Source organism: Acartia tonsa, chromosome 8 (assembly GCF_053477335.1).
Source record: "Acartia tonsa isolate MP-2025a chromosome 8, ASM5347733v1, whole genome shotgun sequence".
Taxonomy (NCBI): Eukaryota; Metazoa; Arthropoda; class Copepoda; order Calanoida; family Acartiidae; genus Acartia; species Acartia tonsa.
In genome coordinates, this window is record NC_137267.1 from 46,353,065 (window position 1) to 46,366,644 (window position 13,580).

A 13,580-nucleotide genomic window follows, 5' to 3' on the forward strand; every position below is an offset into this window, starting at 1 on the left:
TTCTGATCTGATTCGTTTGTTAGTATTCATAATAGAAAATAGGCCTAAATCCCGTTTTAGTTATCCTCTGTATAATTATACTTAGGGAAATTTTGTTGAGAGAAAATACGTCTATCTACTACTTGTCATAATAAAAAAGACGACATATACTTCCTTAGTAAAAATCAGCGGCATTTTGTTTTCTCATGCGCGTGACGATGTTTTCTTTTTTATTCAAAGAATCAAAACAAATAATATCAATTGGATAATGGAGACTAGTGTATCTACAACAGCCATTTAAATGATATGTTTCCATTTTTTTAATGGTTTCAACATGTTTAAGCTTTTCTAAAATAAATTCATAAGTAAACTAATATAGAATTAAAAATACTTTTAATAAAAACATTGTTAATTTCTTCAGAGGTGAACAAAAATAAAATTAAAATGGACAGCGACGACGAAAACCTCCGAATATCTGATCCCTTGCCTAGCACTAGTCATTCCCAGGAAAATATATAATTTGTACTCTACAAACTAACATTTCATTAAGACATTTTCTATGATCGATATTTAAATTCTTCAGCATCCTAGGGTTTTTTGTCGAAGGAGTCATACAGAGGATCCTAAATACAAATTTGGTAATGAGATAGCTAAAAACCATTGTAACCGTGAAAAAAGCTTTACTAAAATAGAGAACTCAGTCTGTGTAGTTGTTGTTGAGTTCTAGCTTGATGGACAAGCAAACTGAAAATCCTACGTACTTTGTATATGATATACCTATATGATTTTTAATTATAGTTCTATTGCGTAACCTATCAGTAAGTCACGTGAAAAGGATTTAAGGTTGAAAGTATAATTTCAGCTTGTAGATGGTGATGATCAAATACGACCTAGAAAAAGTTTATTTAGAAAATTTCTAATATTACCTAAGAACATACACTTTCTAGCATGATTGACACTTTTAGAAGCACATTGGTCAGCTAAATTATTAATTTTTATTAGAAATGTATCTTATAACGAACAATTCAACATAAACAAGATATTACATTGCATAAAACTGCCCTATAAGGATCATAAAAGTTTAAACTATAAATTTTGTTTCTAAAGAATGACCCGCTTGATCAATGGGATGACTTTCAAAACTCAATTTCAAGGTAAATTACTCATAACCAAGAAATATATTCGTTAAATATGTTGTATGAACAAAAAAGGAATAAAGAAAATAGGTATTTACGTCGCTAAATAAAATAGGTTAATTGTTTTTTACAATTTTAGCCCCATTGGAGAGCCAGATTTGCTGGACTTGTCTGATAGCCCAGAGTCAACAATATTCCACCACAAGGTAATGAGAAAATTGATAGATTAGATTATTGAATCTTCAATCTTCCCTCCCAGACCCAGCCAGCGGCGTGTCCATGGAGATGTTTAAGGAAAAGGAATAAAGGTGTATGATGGTCTACAAAATGGGAAGGTTATTCCAAATATTACTTGCAATTCGTATTCTCGTAATACGTAAATAAAATTAAAGAAAATTTATCCATGAGAATTTTTTCCGATTAAAAATTTAGCATCCTACAAATATTATATATCTTAAATGAAAAATAAATGAGCCACATTTTGTTGCTAAGATGTGAAGACAATTTATTTGATTTTTTTCTACATCGCCCTATCCTTGACCTATGGTATATCATGTTTTAGGAGCATCCAGCAAATGCATTTCCTGCCATGGAAGATATCAGAAGACAGGGAAAGCTTTGTGATATAAATCTTACTGTAGGTGAGTAAAAATACCCAGCTTCTACCAATAATGAAATCAATTCAGAAAAAAATCCCGAAAACTATACGTGTTTTTCAGCTGTCGTTGGGGGGCAACCCATCGTAAAAGTGACGACTTCTTTATTTGCCCCCCAAATATTATTTTAGATTTATTTCGCTTGTTGGTCATACCTTATTCCTGAAAAATACCTATCAATTAAAACAATACTTTTTATTCATACAGAAATTGTCAATAGGTAATAAAATATCATTTGTTAATTAAGGCAAAATGATACAAATCAATCGTTTTTTTTCAGGTACTCACACCTTTCAGGCTCACAGGATTGTTCTTGGTAAGTTTATTTTAAGTTCTATACTATTACAAACATGGTATCCCAAGTATAATACTTGTTTTTTTGAAATTCCTTTTACTCTCCTTAATATTTAACCTACAAATCCATTTTTATTTTACTAAGATTTTAAACTAAATTAGGTATACGTTTAACAACACTGTATGTGTATAATATATACAATAAGTATGAAAATGAAGGTCATATAGTATTTTTTTATTTTGTTTAGCTGCTACTGTTCCCTATTTTCGAGCTATGTTCACTAACGACATGAGAGAAGCTAACCAAAGGTAAAGGCTTAATTAAGTATTTAATTCGATTATCTTTCCTTTGTAAATTGATCTAAATCCACCTAACACCCTAGCATTATTATGAAACAACAAACACCATTCTACAGATGATTCTTCACAAAGGAAAAACTTTATTTATTTTGAAGAGGCCTTTTAATATTTTCTAAAAAAAAGTTTATTCCATTATGATAATTTTCATTAACCAGATGATGCAATGGAAAGTTTAATGTTTTGAATAATGATAAATATAATAATCATAATAATTTATTTATAGCGAAATTGAGATTCTAACCGTAGAGCCGTCAGCTATGGAAAGTCTCATCAACTATGCTTATACAGGTCATCAATGTTTTTTTTTTAGTCAGGGATCTCAAGGGATAAGACACGGGCCAATAAATTTATGTACGTTGTACATCAATAATGATGATACACAAAATTACTTGTTCTGTAGATTACAAAGTTGTTAAGTAAACGTACAGGGGTGTATATTCTGCACAAGATTTATTTTTTTTCCCGGCTAAAATTTTTTAAAATTTTTTTCCCCCCTAGTTTTTTCTCATTTCCCCCCCGGAAATGGAAAAATATTTAAAGAACTCTATTTTATTTATTTTATCCCTCCTACCACACATTTTTTTAGTTTTTTTCTCATCAAGGAGGGGGGGAAATGGAAATTTTTTTTTTAGTTTTCTTAATTTTTACATTTTTTTTCCCCCTCCAACCACATATTTTTTATTTCCCCCCCCCCCCCTGAGCCGGGGATCCCATGTAGAATATACAACCCTGTAAACGTATAAGCAAACACTATTTTAAAACTATAGGGACTAGTATATTAAACTGCCCAATGTCCCCTTCCTGGTTTTAGCACAACTGATCTACCATTACCGTATGTCGGTCACTGAATAAACCTTGAAAATACATATACTTTCATACTTTACAGATGAACACAAGTAAATACAATTGCAGTAGAGATGATCTATATGTTTTTTATGTTAAAAGCTTGACTATTTGCCTTGAAACTGCAACATTTCATGTATAAAATACACAAGAATTTTCTGTAGGATTTTAAGTGTTGAATTACAAAAAAACTATTTAAGGAAAAATTGTGATATCGACCAACAATGTACAGAATCTAATGATGGGAGCTTCTTTCCTACAGCTTACAAGGTATAATTTTAGTTCCGTAATTAAGGATTGTCTTTGTGTGTTTCTGTGTCTGTCTGTAGCTTAAGATCTCGCAGACTGCTGGACCGATATGGTTCTCCAATTCAGTAAAAATTCTTTTAGGTCCACCCACAGAGGGTTTATAACTGTTTTGGGGAGGGTACCTAAACCCTCCCAAAAGAATCGCTCCTGTAAGAAATATCCCTCCCGCACACCAAAAAAAGTTTCTTTTGAAAACTAAATTGAAACTGGATGGTTGACTTGCCTCCCCACTTCCCTCCATTTCCCCTAAATAGATAAAGGCCTCTAAAGGCGAACCCGCAACTTGCAAGTTTATGTATCTTATAATGAAATAACTAACGCCCTCATATGTTTTAAATCCTCAAAACTGCTTAACATTATATAAAAGGATTCATCCTTTTTTAGGGTTAGAGACGCCTGTGCTGAATTTTTACAGATGCGACTGACCCCTCAAAATGTTTTGGGCATCAGACACTTTGCTGAATCTCTGGGTAAGTTTGTTATTTTAATTTTTTCTCTACTCAGTTTCTAAATGCTTATTTTCAATTAACATATACCATACACTCTTTAATCTTTGTAAACTTTACTTACTGTTACTTACTTATTACAATTACTAAATATTTTGTGGTTTTTTCTATTAATACTGTATTGTATTTTACTCTTCTTGATAGCTGTTCCTGTTGCTAAAGGATTTAAACTGTTTTTAACCTATTTTTTAATCATATATCAAAAATATACTATGACACCAGTAGAATCAGACTGCAGAGCCCAAATTTGAATTAAGTCCCCAATAAACTTTTTTGGGGGGATTTAAAAATTAATTTTATATGTTGCTGTGATCATTTTGACGGGAGCAAAAGCAACTTTTAGTTTGGGGTTAAATTGTTTCTTACATAACAATTTTATATGATTCAGTTTATATCAATAAAATAATAAAAAAAACTCTACTCAGTTCGATGGAAATAATTTTTTTTCTAAAACAACCAATTTCAGTAAAAAATTTAACATAATACAGTAAAACACATAATGCTAAAGTTAAACCAATAAGATTTCTTGTTTCATTTCAATTATTTATAATTTCCGAAAGAGTGTTTTCACAAAGTGACTTAATTACAATGTACCTAGTTAAATAATTTTTATTTAATTAAAATGAAAAGAATGAAAACTATACACGTAAAAGATACATACTTTTCAAAAATATTTAAAAAAAATAAGTTTGAATAATCTTATTTTATATCATATTTGTATATGTGTCAAAAATAATTTTGTTGTATTGCATAAACATTTGTTGACATCATGTCATCTTGTCATCAAATTTAACCCTTTACAGCCAATTTTTATGTGTTCAAAATAGGTGAACTAACACAAACATGTTAATGTTAATTCATTGGTATATTGTAAAGATTTAACTTTTTAGTGAATTTTTATAGTAAAATCATAAGGCCTAATTTTACTCTATACCAGAATACAATATTTATGAAGCAAAACACTCTAAAAGCTACGAATTTTACCCAAATAAAAAAAAGACCTTTTGCTTTGGTCAAAATGACCACGGCAACAGTAAAAATTAATATTTAAATCCCCCCAAAAAAGTTTATTGGGGACTTAATTCAAATTTAGGCTCTGCAGTCTGATTTTACTGGTGTCATAGTATATTTTTTATATACGTTTTAAAAATAGGTTAAAAACAGTTTAAACTCACTGATAATTTTTTATGAAAGTATGTATGACAATTTTTTTCTTCAGGTTGCTTGAATCTTGTAACCGCATCAGAAAAGTACATACAGAAAAGCTTTAAGGTATTTATCTTTGATGTTTACTTATTATGTTCACATACATTTTTGTTCTAATGAAGAGAACTATAGGTTAAAAGAGAAATAACTGAAGCGGCGTCATAAAAATAACAATTGAAATATTCTCAAAACAAAAACACTCCTAAAACAGCTAATTCTATCCATTTATAGGCGTCTTGAATTTGCTTTGATTGGTCAATTCGTACACCCAGTAGGAGGGGAGGTGATGGAGTAAAGGGGATTGATGGGGAAATTTTTATTTTAGCCAGTTACAAGTTTCAATTTATCATAGTTCATGAAAAACCAGTGTAAGATCCAAGTACCTATATATAAGTCCATTTATTAATTGATGTACAGAATTTAAGATATATAACACTAAATATGTTACATTGGTTTGTTATGGCCGTAGCTGAATCTGAAGAATTTATGGGCATCAGCTTCGAGCACATAAGCGAGCTGATCAGCAGGGACGAGCTCAACATCGACACGGAGGAGATTGTGTTCACCGCTGTCATGAGGTGGATCAAATATGATGTGCTTACAAGATCTGTCTATCTTCCAAAGCTTCTAGTCAGGGTAGGTTACTATTACCTATTAATTTATTGCTATGACTGATTGGCCGCGGTGACTTCAATATTTTTCATTCTAATTTAATTTACCATACCAGCTTTAAATTATACAATCTTAGTCTTATAATCTACTTTAATTATTTTTGTTTCACTTGACATTACGGCAGAAGTATAAACTATTAACGACCTTTTATTTTTGCTCTATTGAGACTTCTCCATCGCGATTGGTAAAAGATTGCCTGCTTTTATATGGTTTTCCATCCTCTTTTACATGAGAAATAATAGTCTACATGACAACATCGCAGTCTAGAAAAAATGGATATAGGATATCCTTATACTAAAGTAACAGGATGTTTGTCTGTCTGTGTGTACCGAAGGATCTCGCTAACCGCTGAACCGATCGGGTTCTCCTTAACAGGGTAGCTTCTCATAAGTCCCGGGAAGGTTTATAACTATTTTGGGGGAGGGTACCACCACCCTCCCAAGAGATATGACAAAAAAATCGAAATTTTTTAAATTTAGGGGAGACTTCAACTTCAAATAAGGTGGTATCGTACATAAAAAATTAACTTTAACAAACAAAAACATTTAAAGTGCCACTAGAGGCCTCTAGGGGCGTAGCCGCTAGTATATGGATATATTGACAGGGGAAAATTCTTCGTCAATTTACCTTGATGATATGGACTTCATTTGTTGATCAGGTCGTTCATCAAGTGGGATAAGAGGTGATGGGGTAAAGGGATTGATGGGGGGTATAGTTATTTTAGCCATCTGCGAGCATCACTATCAGAGTACATGAAAATATGGAGCAACATCCACGTAATAATATTTCAATTGTAGTAAAATCCATGTCTTTATTTTGTGAGAACTTTTAGAAACTTACTTTTGCAGGTTCGACTTCCCTTACTGACTCCGCAGTTTCTGGCTGATAAAGTTTCTTCAGAAGAAATGATTAGGTAATTTATCTGATTTTTTAATTCTCTAAAAGTGTATTATTTTTATCTAAAAGCAAAGCTACTCTATAATAAAAATTGTCATATTTTTGGGGGGGTATTAAGGTACTTTGATAATTGAATATCTTCAAACATCATAAATCTCTTTTTTTTTCTGCTAAATGTTGTCAAAATGAGAATTAAATTTATTATAATTTAGTAATTTCTGTACATTCAATACAAATTTTTTACATGCAATTCGTGTTATATAAAGCTTAGGTATTATAATTATAATTTCATTTTATGTAATTTTCACGTGTTTTGACCGTTTTCAGTCTTGTTTCTGTAAAAAAAAATATTTCATGATATTTTTTGGTAGGTCAAGTCACCAATGCCGAGATCTATTGGATGAGGCTCGTGACTACCATCTGATGCCAGAAAGACGACCTCTACTTAACTCTTTCAAGTCAAAACCTAGAAAGTGTAAGGTAAGGAATTTACTGAATTATCAGCCTTTTTTTAAAGCGAAGCGTTTCTTTAATTAGGGTCGGTTTGTCCTTCCGTAACGTTTAGCTCTCATAGTTAATTTAGGCATGTTAGAACGATTTCAAACTTGTCATGGTGATTCCTGTGGTAGTTAAAAGAATGTTCGTACGTACATTCAAAACATGCAGATTTTTTTACTTTTTTAAAACAACTTTTTCATGATGTAATTATTGTACTCATTTGATTTTGATTCCCCATAAAGGGGGGGGGGAGTTAATGCAACCATCTCGTAATCAGTGAGCAAATGGCACTTAGAATTCGAATTTCGATCTGAACTTTTGCATGAGTAATCCCTGGTAGGTCTATTTTCCCTAAATCGAACAAAAAGTTGGAAAAGTAACGGCTGGCGGCTGAGCCGTTTAGCCGTTTTTTGCCTATTTTCAGGGCAAATCCATCATCAATTACGTAGGAATCAACTTTTTAAAACATATTTTTGGTTTAATTCATGTTAACTGATAGCAATAACCATTTTTATAACTTCTAGTATCAACAGCTAGCGTCTATAACCGTTTAAAAGCGTTTTGGAGTGGAAAAGAATATTATGTGGAGAAAGGTTTCGTGACTAATTTGCAATATAGATATCCAAAAAATGACAAAACGGCTGAGCCGCCAGCCGTTAGCCGTTACTTTTCCAACTTTTTGTTCGATTTAGGGATAATAGACCTACCAAGGATTACTCGTGCAAAATTTTAGATGGAAATTCGAATTCTAAGTGCCATTTGCTCACTGATTACGAGATGGTTGCATTAAACCCCCCCCCCCTTAATGAATTTTAAACTCCCCCTTAACTTTGTAGGACCTTGTCGGTGTTATTTACGCTGTGGGCGGACAAACAAAATCTGGAAACAGTTTGAGCACAGTGGAGGTGTATGATCCTATCACAAGAAGATGGAGGGATGCAGAGGCCATGTCTATGCACAGGTAAACATTAAATGGAGAGTGTTATTTCCCACATATTTTTAAGTACACAAATAGGTAAAAAAACATTCAATAAAAAAATCTTCAACCAGTGTTCTTCCCAAATATTTCCAATCCACTAAAACCAGATTTATGAATTAGGTGGAAAATTAACATATTGTCCATTGTCCTATCCCAGAGTTTATCCCCTAATCATGTCACAATTTTAAAGGTCTCGGGTTGGTGTGGCAGTCATGCAGAACCGCCTGTACGCCATTGGCGGCTACAACGGGCAGGAGCGGCTCAACACCGTCGAGGTGTTTGACGCGGAGTCCAAGAAGTGGAGCAAGGTGGCCTCTATGAATTGTAAACGCAGTGCTGTCGGAGCTGTAGCCCTAGGTTAGTGTTTATTCCAGCAGTTTTAGTAGCGCAGCTACTTTATAACTATTGCCAGTCAGATAGCATGAATGACCGATCATTATTGACAATATATACCTTAAGTTATATGCCTGTTTTCAACATTTAAGCAAATCAGACAAGTTTAATAAACGATAGAAATTATTTTCTTCTGAAATTTGTTGTGTCCACTTAAAATTGTTATTTCAGTGGATTTATTATTACTCAGATCTTAAACCAGATTATCATAAAGTGAAACTTGTAGCTGGCTAAAATAAAGATCATCCCCATCCGGCATCCACCCCCTTTACCCCATTCTCTCTCTTCCTACTAGATGAACAAACTGACTAATAAATGATGTTCATGTTAGCAACCTAATTTGACGAAATTTTTTTCCCTCATAATATCCACGTATTATATTGTATAGGTATCCATTGCTATTTCTAATTTTGTAGGTGATCATCTGTATGTGTGCGGCGGGTTTGATGGTATCTCTAGTCTTGACACTGTTGAACGGTACAACCCCGAGGAAAATAACTGGACCATGATGCCCACAATGACAAAACACAGGTTAATGTAATTTATTACTATCCTATTATATAAAATACCTACCTACCCAGTTTTTTTCTGTAGTTTAAGATTTCGATAATTTGTGGACCGATTGAGATCCCTATTGCATTTTATGAAGCTGCACATTAAGATAGATTAGTTACTTAGGATGGTTTTAGGCTATTTTCTTGCATTTTTTACCCCTTTGGAGCAGAGCCCCTAGATGCTAGGGGAGCAGCCGCTAGTTTGATATAGAATGACACACAAGAAGGCACCACTAGAATGGCGGTCATGCATATTAGGTGAATAAAATTGAAAAATTGCATGAATCACAAATGCAATTCTTTATAGTTTAAATAGTTAGTGTTATAATTGGAATATAAAACAAGGATGACAACGACCATAAGTAGCGAAGCTCAAAAATTATGTGTGGATATCATAAAAAAAGGAATTTGGGCAATTTAATAAAAAAAAACATTAAACAAAAAAAATCAAAATCTTGAATAGGAGTAAAGAAAGTCATGAAAACTTAAAAATCTAGGAATCGAACTAGCACCCCAATCATTAAGCAAATCTTAACAAAACTTATAAGTATGCAGAATAGGTAATATTGTGTTATCATCATTATGGATGTACGTACATCCATTTATCGGCTATTGTCTTATCCCTGCATAACTTTCTTTATATTTAGGTCAGTCGCAGGTGTTGTACAGCCGAATAGAAAGATCTATGCTCTAGGTGGACATAATTGTTTATATTTAGATCAGCTGCAGGTGTTGTCCAGCTGAAGAGAAAGATCTATGCTCTAGGTGGACATAATTGTTTATATTTAGATCAGCTGCAGGTGTTGTCCAGCTGAATATAAAGATCTATGCTCTAGGTGGACATAATTGTTTATATTTAGATCAGCTGCAGGTGTTGTCCAGCTGAATAGAAAGATCTATGCTCTAGGTGGACAAAATTGTTTATATTTAGATCAGCTGCAGGTGTTGTCCAACTGAATGGAAAGATCTATGCTCTAGGTGGACATAATGGTCTTTCCATCTTTGACAGCGTTGAGGTAACCGATATATTATTACTCCATTCCCTCCCCACCTACTGGATAAACGAACTAACCAATAAATGAGGTCCGTGTTAGTAACCTAAATTGACGACAAATTTTCTCCTGTTCACGTTTATTCTATACCTATCCATTATTAAGGTAAAAAATGTAGAATTTATTTGATATGTTTGTTTATATTTCTTTGATAGTTTTTCCCATGGCGTTCTGTAATAAAACTGTATAATACATAACTGCTCTATAATTTATTCATTTAATTAAGATACAAGTATACAGCTATTTAGTTAGTCAGGGAAATATATTGAGTAAAAAGTTTAAAAAGATATTATAAATGGTAATAACATCCCCTGAAAAGAGGGAGAGGGATTACTGGGAACAACTAAGCTATAAATCAATGCTCAGATGATCTCATTTAATTTAACCAGGAAGGAAGGGGACAAAGGGCTAATTAACACACTAATCCCCAAGTTTTTGATAACGTTTTCTTATTCGTTGATTTAACAACTTTGAGGACTTTAAGTAAATTTTGATTGGTTGATTCATTAAGTTAAGTGTTAAAACGTTACAACAAATAATTGTAATTTACACAAGAGAGAATTTTGTGTATCAATATTGAGGATGTACATAAATTTGTTGAACATAGTCTTATCCCTTTAGATCCCTGCATATTTACCCTATATAGGTATATGACACCCGTACAGAATCCTGGACAGAAACAGTGCCCATGCTGTCAAAGAGATGTAGGCTGGGTGTGGCCACGCTGAATGGAAAGATCTTTGCCTGCGGGGGCTATGACGGGTCCTCTTTCCTCAGATCTGTTGAGTGCTTCGATCCTGATACCAACAAGTAAGTCAGCTACTGGCAACTCAAGCGTACAAAAGCATGTGTGCTAGTTGTTTAGGATCTATCCGCGACTCTAGCGCATCCGAGAACGTCGTTGGGGGGAGATGATGGGTTCGAATCTCATTCTCGGCCCAAACTGCATTTTAACTAAAGACGTTACAAACTGTACCAAATGCTGCTATGTCAGATGCGGAACATAAATAGTAAGATTAGGGGTAATGCCTTGGCCTAAAACTGTAACTCATTAAAATGCACAGTTAGGACTCCATACGAATGTCTTGCAATCACAGAGTTGGTTGTCTGCAATAGTTGAAATGTTTATTGACTTCGGACCTACATTTTCACCACATGTATTATCATGTAGGTGTCATAAGTAATTCTCAGACTAATTAACTACATAATAAAGAAGCTAAAATGGTTCCTTACGTTTATAGCATTTGGGTTCATGAGCATATTTAACACATTTAGGACTTCAAAATAAGGTCGTGGAAATATAAATTCATCTTTGACCAGGCAGTTATTTAAACTAATTTTTGATTAGATGGTCTTATGTGCAAAGCATGAATGTGACCCGCAGCCGCGTTGCTTTGGTCGCCGATATGGACAAACTATGGGCCATTGGCGGCTATGATGGAATGAAGAATTTGAAAACCGTAAGTTTTATTATTTTTGTTTATAAGAATAAAATTCTTGGGCTCGGCCGCCAATCGTCAGCCGTGTGTAAGCCCCATTAAAATTGTCATATTATAACTTAAAAATTAAGCCAGATGTATAAATCTGTTTCTAAACAGACAATACATCTTTGCAAAAAATATTAGCCATACAAGTGGGTTTAAATTTGAGTCTGAGGCGCTTCTGCCGAGCCCTGGAAAAAATATTAGAAATGAAAACACATTAGGCAGGTACTTGGTTTCTGACTAAACAAATATCAATATTAAAGTAAAAATATTCATAACCTTAAAAATAAAGAGAATTCTTAGGTTAACAGAAAAGAGTCTCATTTAACGATAGTTTTTTTTTGAAGACAAACAGCTTTGCCTTTAACTTTTCCTTTAGTCATAATAATTGAGACAAATATACTGATTATCTTACATAAAATAAAATGTTTAGGTTGAGATGTATTGTCCAGAAACTGATATCTGGACCTTTGTGGCCAGCATGGAGTCTCACGAAGGCGGGGTGGGGGTTGGAGTAATCCCAATGATATAAAATTACATACAATTCAGTCACAAACGCAGAAAAAAAGAAAATGTACCCAAAGAAAGAAAAAAAAGAAATGCGAAGAATGAAAAATAAAAAATAACTGATAATACGGGCTTAAGGTATTGTAGTTAAGTTTTTTTCCCTCTTAAACCAATGTTAGTTGACTCTTTCTAATTAATATGGTAGATTTGTGATTTTCATAGTTATATGAATGTTGAACATTGTTTTTTAACCTTCATCTTCAGAAATTTAGCAAATTCATAATCATATTATTATAGTTAATATAGAAAATACTTAAGAACTTGCAAAAATTTAGATTAGTTGTATCTTAGATTAAATTGTATTAGCTTTTAAGAATAAGGATACTGATAGTTGCTTCTGATAGTCTATGGAAATAATTGAGTGTCAATTTTTTGCGTAATTCCGTAAAGTTGGGTGTTGTGTTGTAGTCTAATGCTCTTACTAAGTCAAAGTGTTCTTAATTATAACCAAATGTTTATATATGAAATGGTTCATAATCAAGAACAGTTTGACTTAATAAGAGCATTTGACTACAACTTAACACCCAACTTTACAAAATTACGCAAAAATAACCCTCTTTATTAAAAGTTAGTGAATATTTGGTTTTCTTTTTGAGATTTAAATGTAATATATAGCTATATAAGTTTTATGAAATTTATAAACTTGCAAAGTTAAAAACTCTTATGAAACTAACTTTTATGAATGCTTATGAAGATATTATATAGTTAATTATTTGAATGAATTTGTGCTATCATTAAAAATGATAACATTTTAAGTTCTAAAAAATAATGGCTGTTTGAAAACTTCAATATGAAACGAGTAGATTGTATGTCTGTAGTTCTTTCTGTCTCTTGAAATCATGGTAACAGCTTAGCCAATAAGGTTTTAGTTAATCTAGGAAGCTTAATTCTGAGAATTTTGAAATAGGGGATACCTCACCCTTGGAAAACTTACAATATTGGGGGCTTGGTTACACTTACCTCTCATTATATAAAATTAGCAGCTTCGCCCATAGCATCTAGGTGCTTTGTATTTGAAGTGCTAGGAGTTGGTAAAAATAGCCTATCACCTTCTGGGACATACATATGTGAAGCTACTTTAAATGGAGAAATCAATCAGAACAGTAGTTATCCAAATTATAAGCTACTAAAGACATAAAAACCTTACTACTTTATTTAATACTAGCGGCTACGCCCCTAGAAGCATCTAGGGGCA

General features: G+C 32.9%; 1 protein-coding gene across 2 annotated transcripts; it reads left to right on the forward strand.

Moving 5' to 3' along the window:
- The first annotated feature begins 403 nt into the window (after window positions 1-403).
- On the forward strand, window positions 404-12,391 carry KLHL18 (Kelch like family member 18). 2 transcript variants are annotated; one of them, XM_080170648.1, is made up of 20 exons: window positions 404-484; window positions 1,085-1,133; window positions 1,255-1,321; window positions 1,678-1,756; window positions 2,052-2,087; window positions 2,314-2,374; window positions 2,649-2,713; window positions 3,469-3,538; window positions 3,962-4,047; window positions 5,303-5,354; window positions 5,751-5,925; window positions 6,810-6,874; window positions 7,230-7,338; window positions 8,193-8,317; window positions 8,526-8,692; window positions 9,145-9,259; window positions 10,214-10,298; window positions 10,981-11,144; window positions 11,683-11,794; window positions 12,252-12,391. In XM_080170648.1, exons 1-20 carry the CDS (start codon window positions 424-426, stop codon window positions 12,348-12,350), a joined length of 1,842 nt encoding a protein of 613 aa, XP_080026774.1. In that variant the 5' UTR covers window positions 404-423; the 3' UTR covers window positions 12,351-12,391. The 2 variants fall into 2 exon arrangements, with proteins under 2 accessions (XP_080026774.1, XP_080026775.1); XM_080170649.1 differs by lacking the exons at window positions 10,214-10,298; window positions 10,981-11,144; window positions 11,683-11,794; window positions 12,252-12,391 and adding an exon at window positions 10,001-10,110.
- The last annotated feature ends 1,189 nt before the right edge of the window (window positions 12,392-13,580 follow it).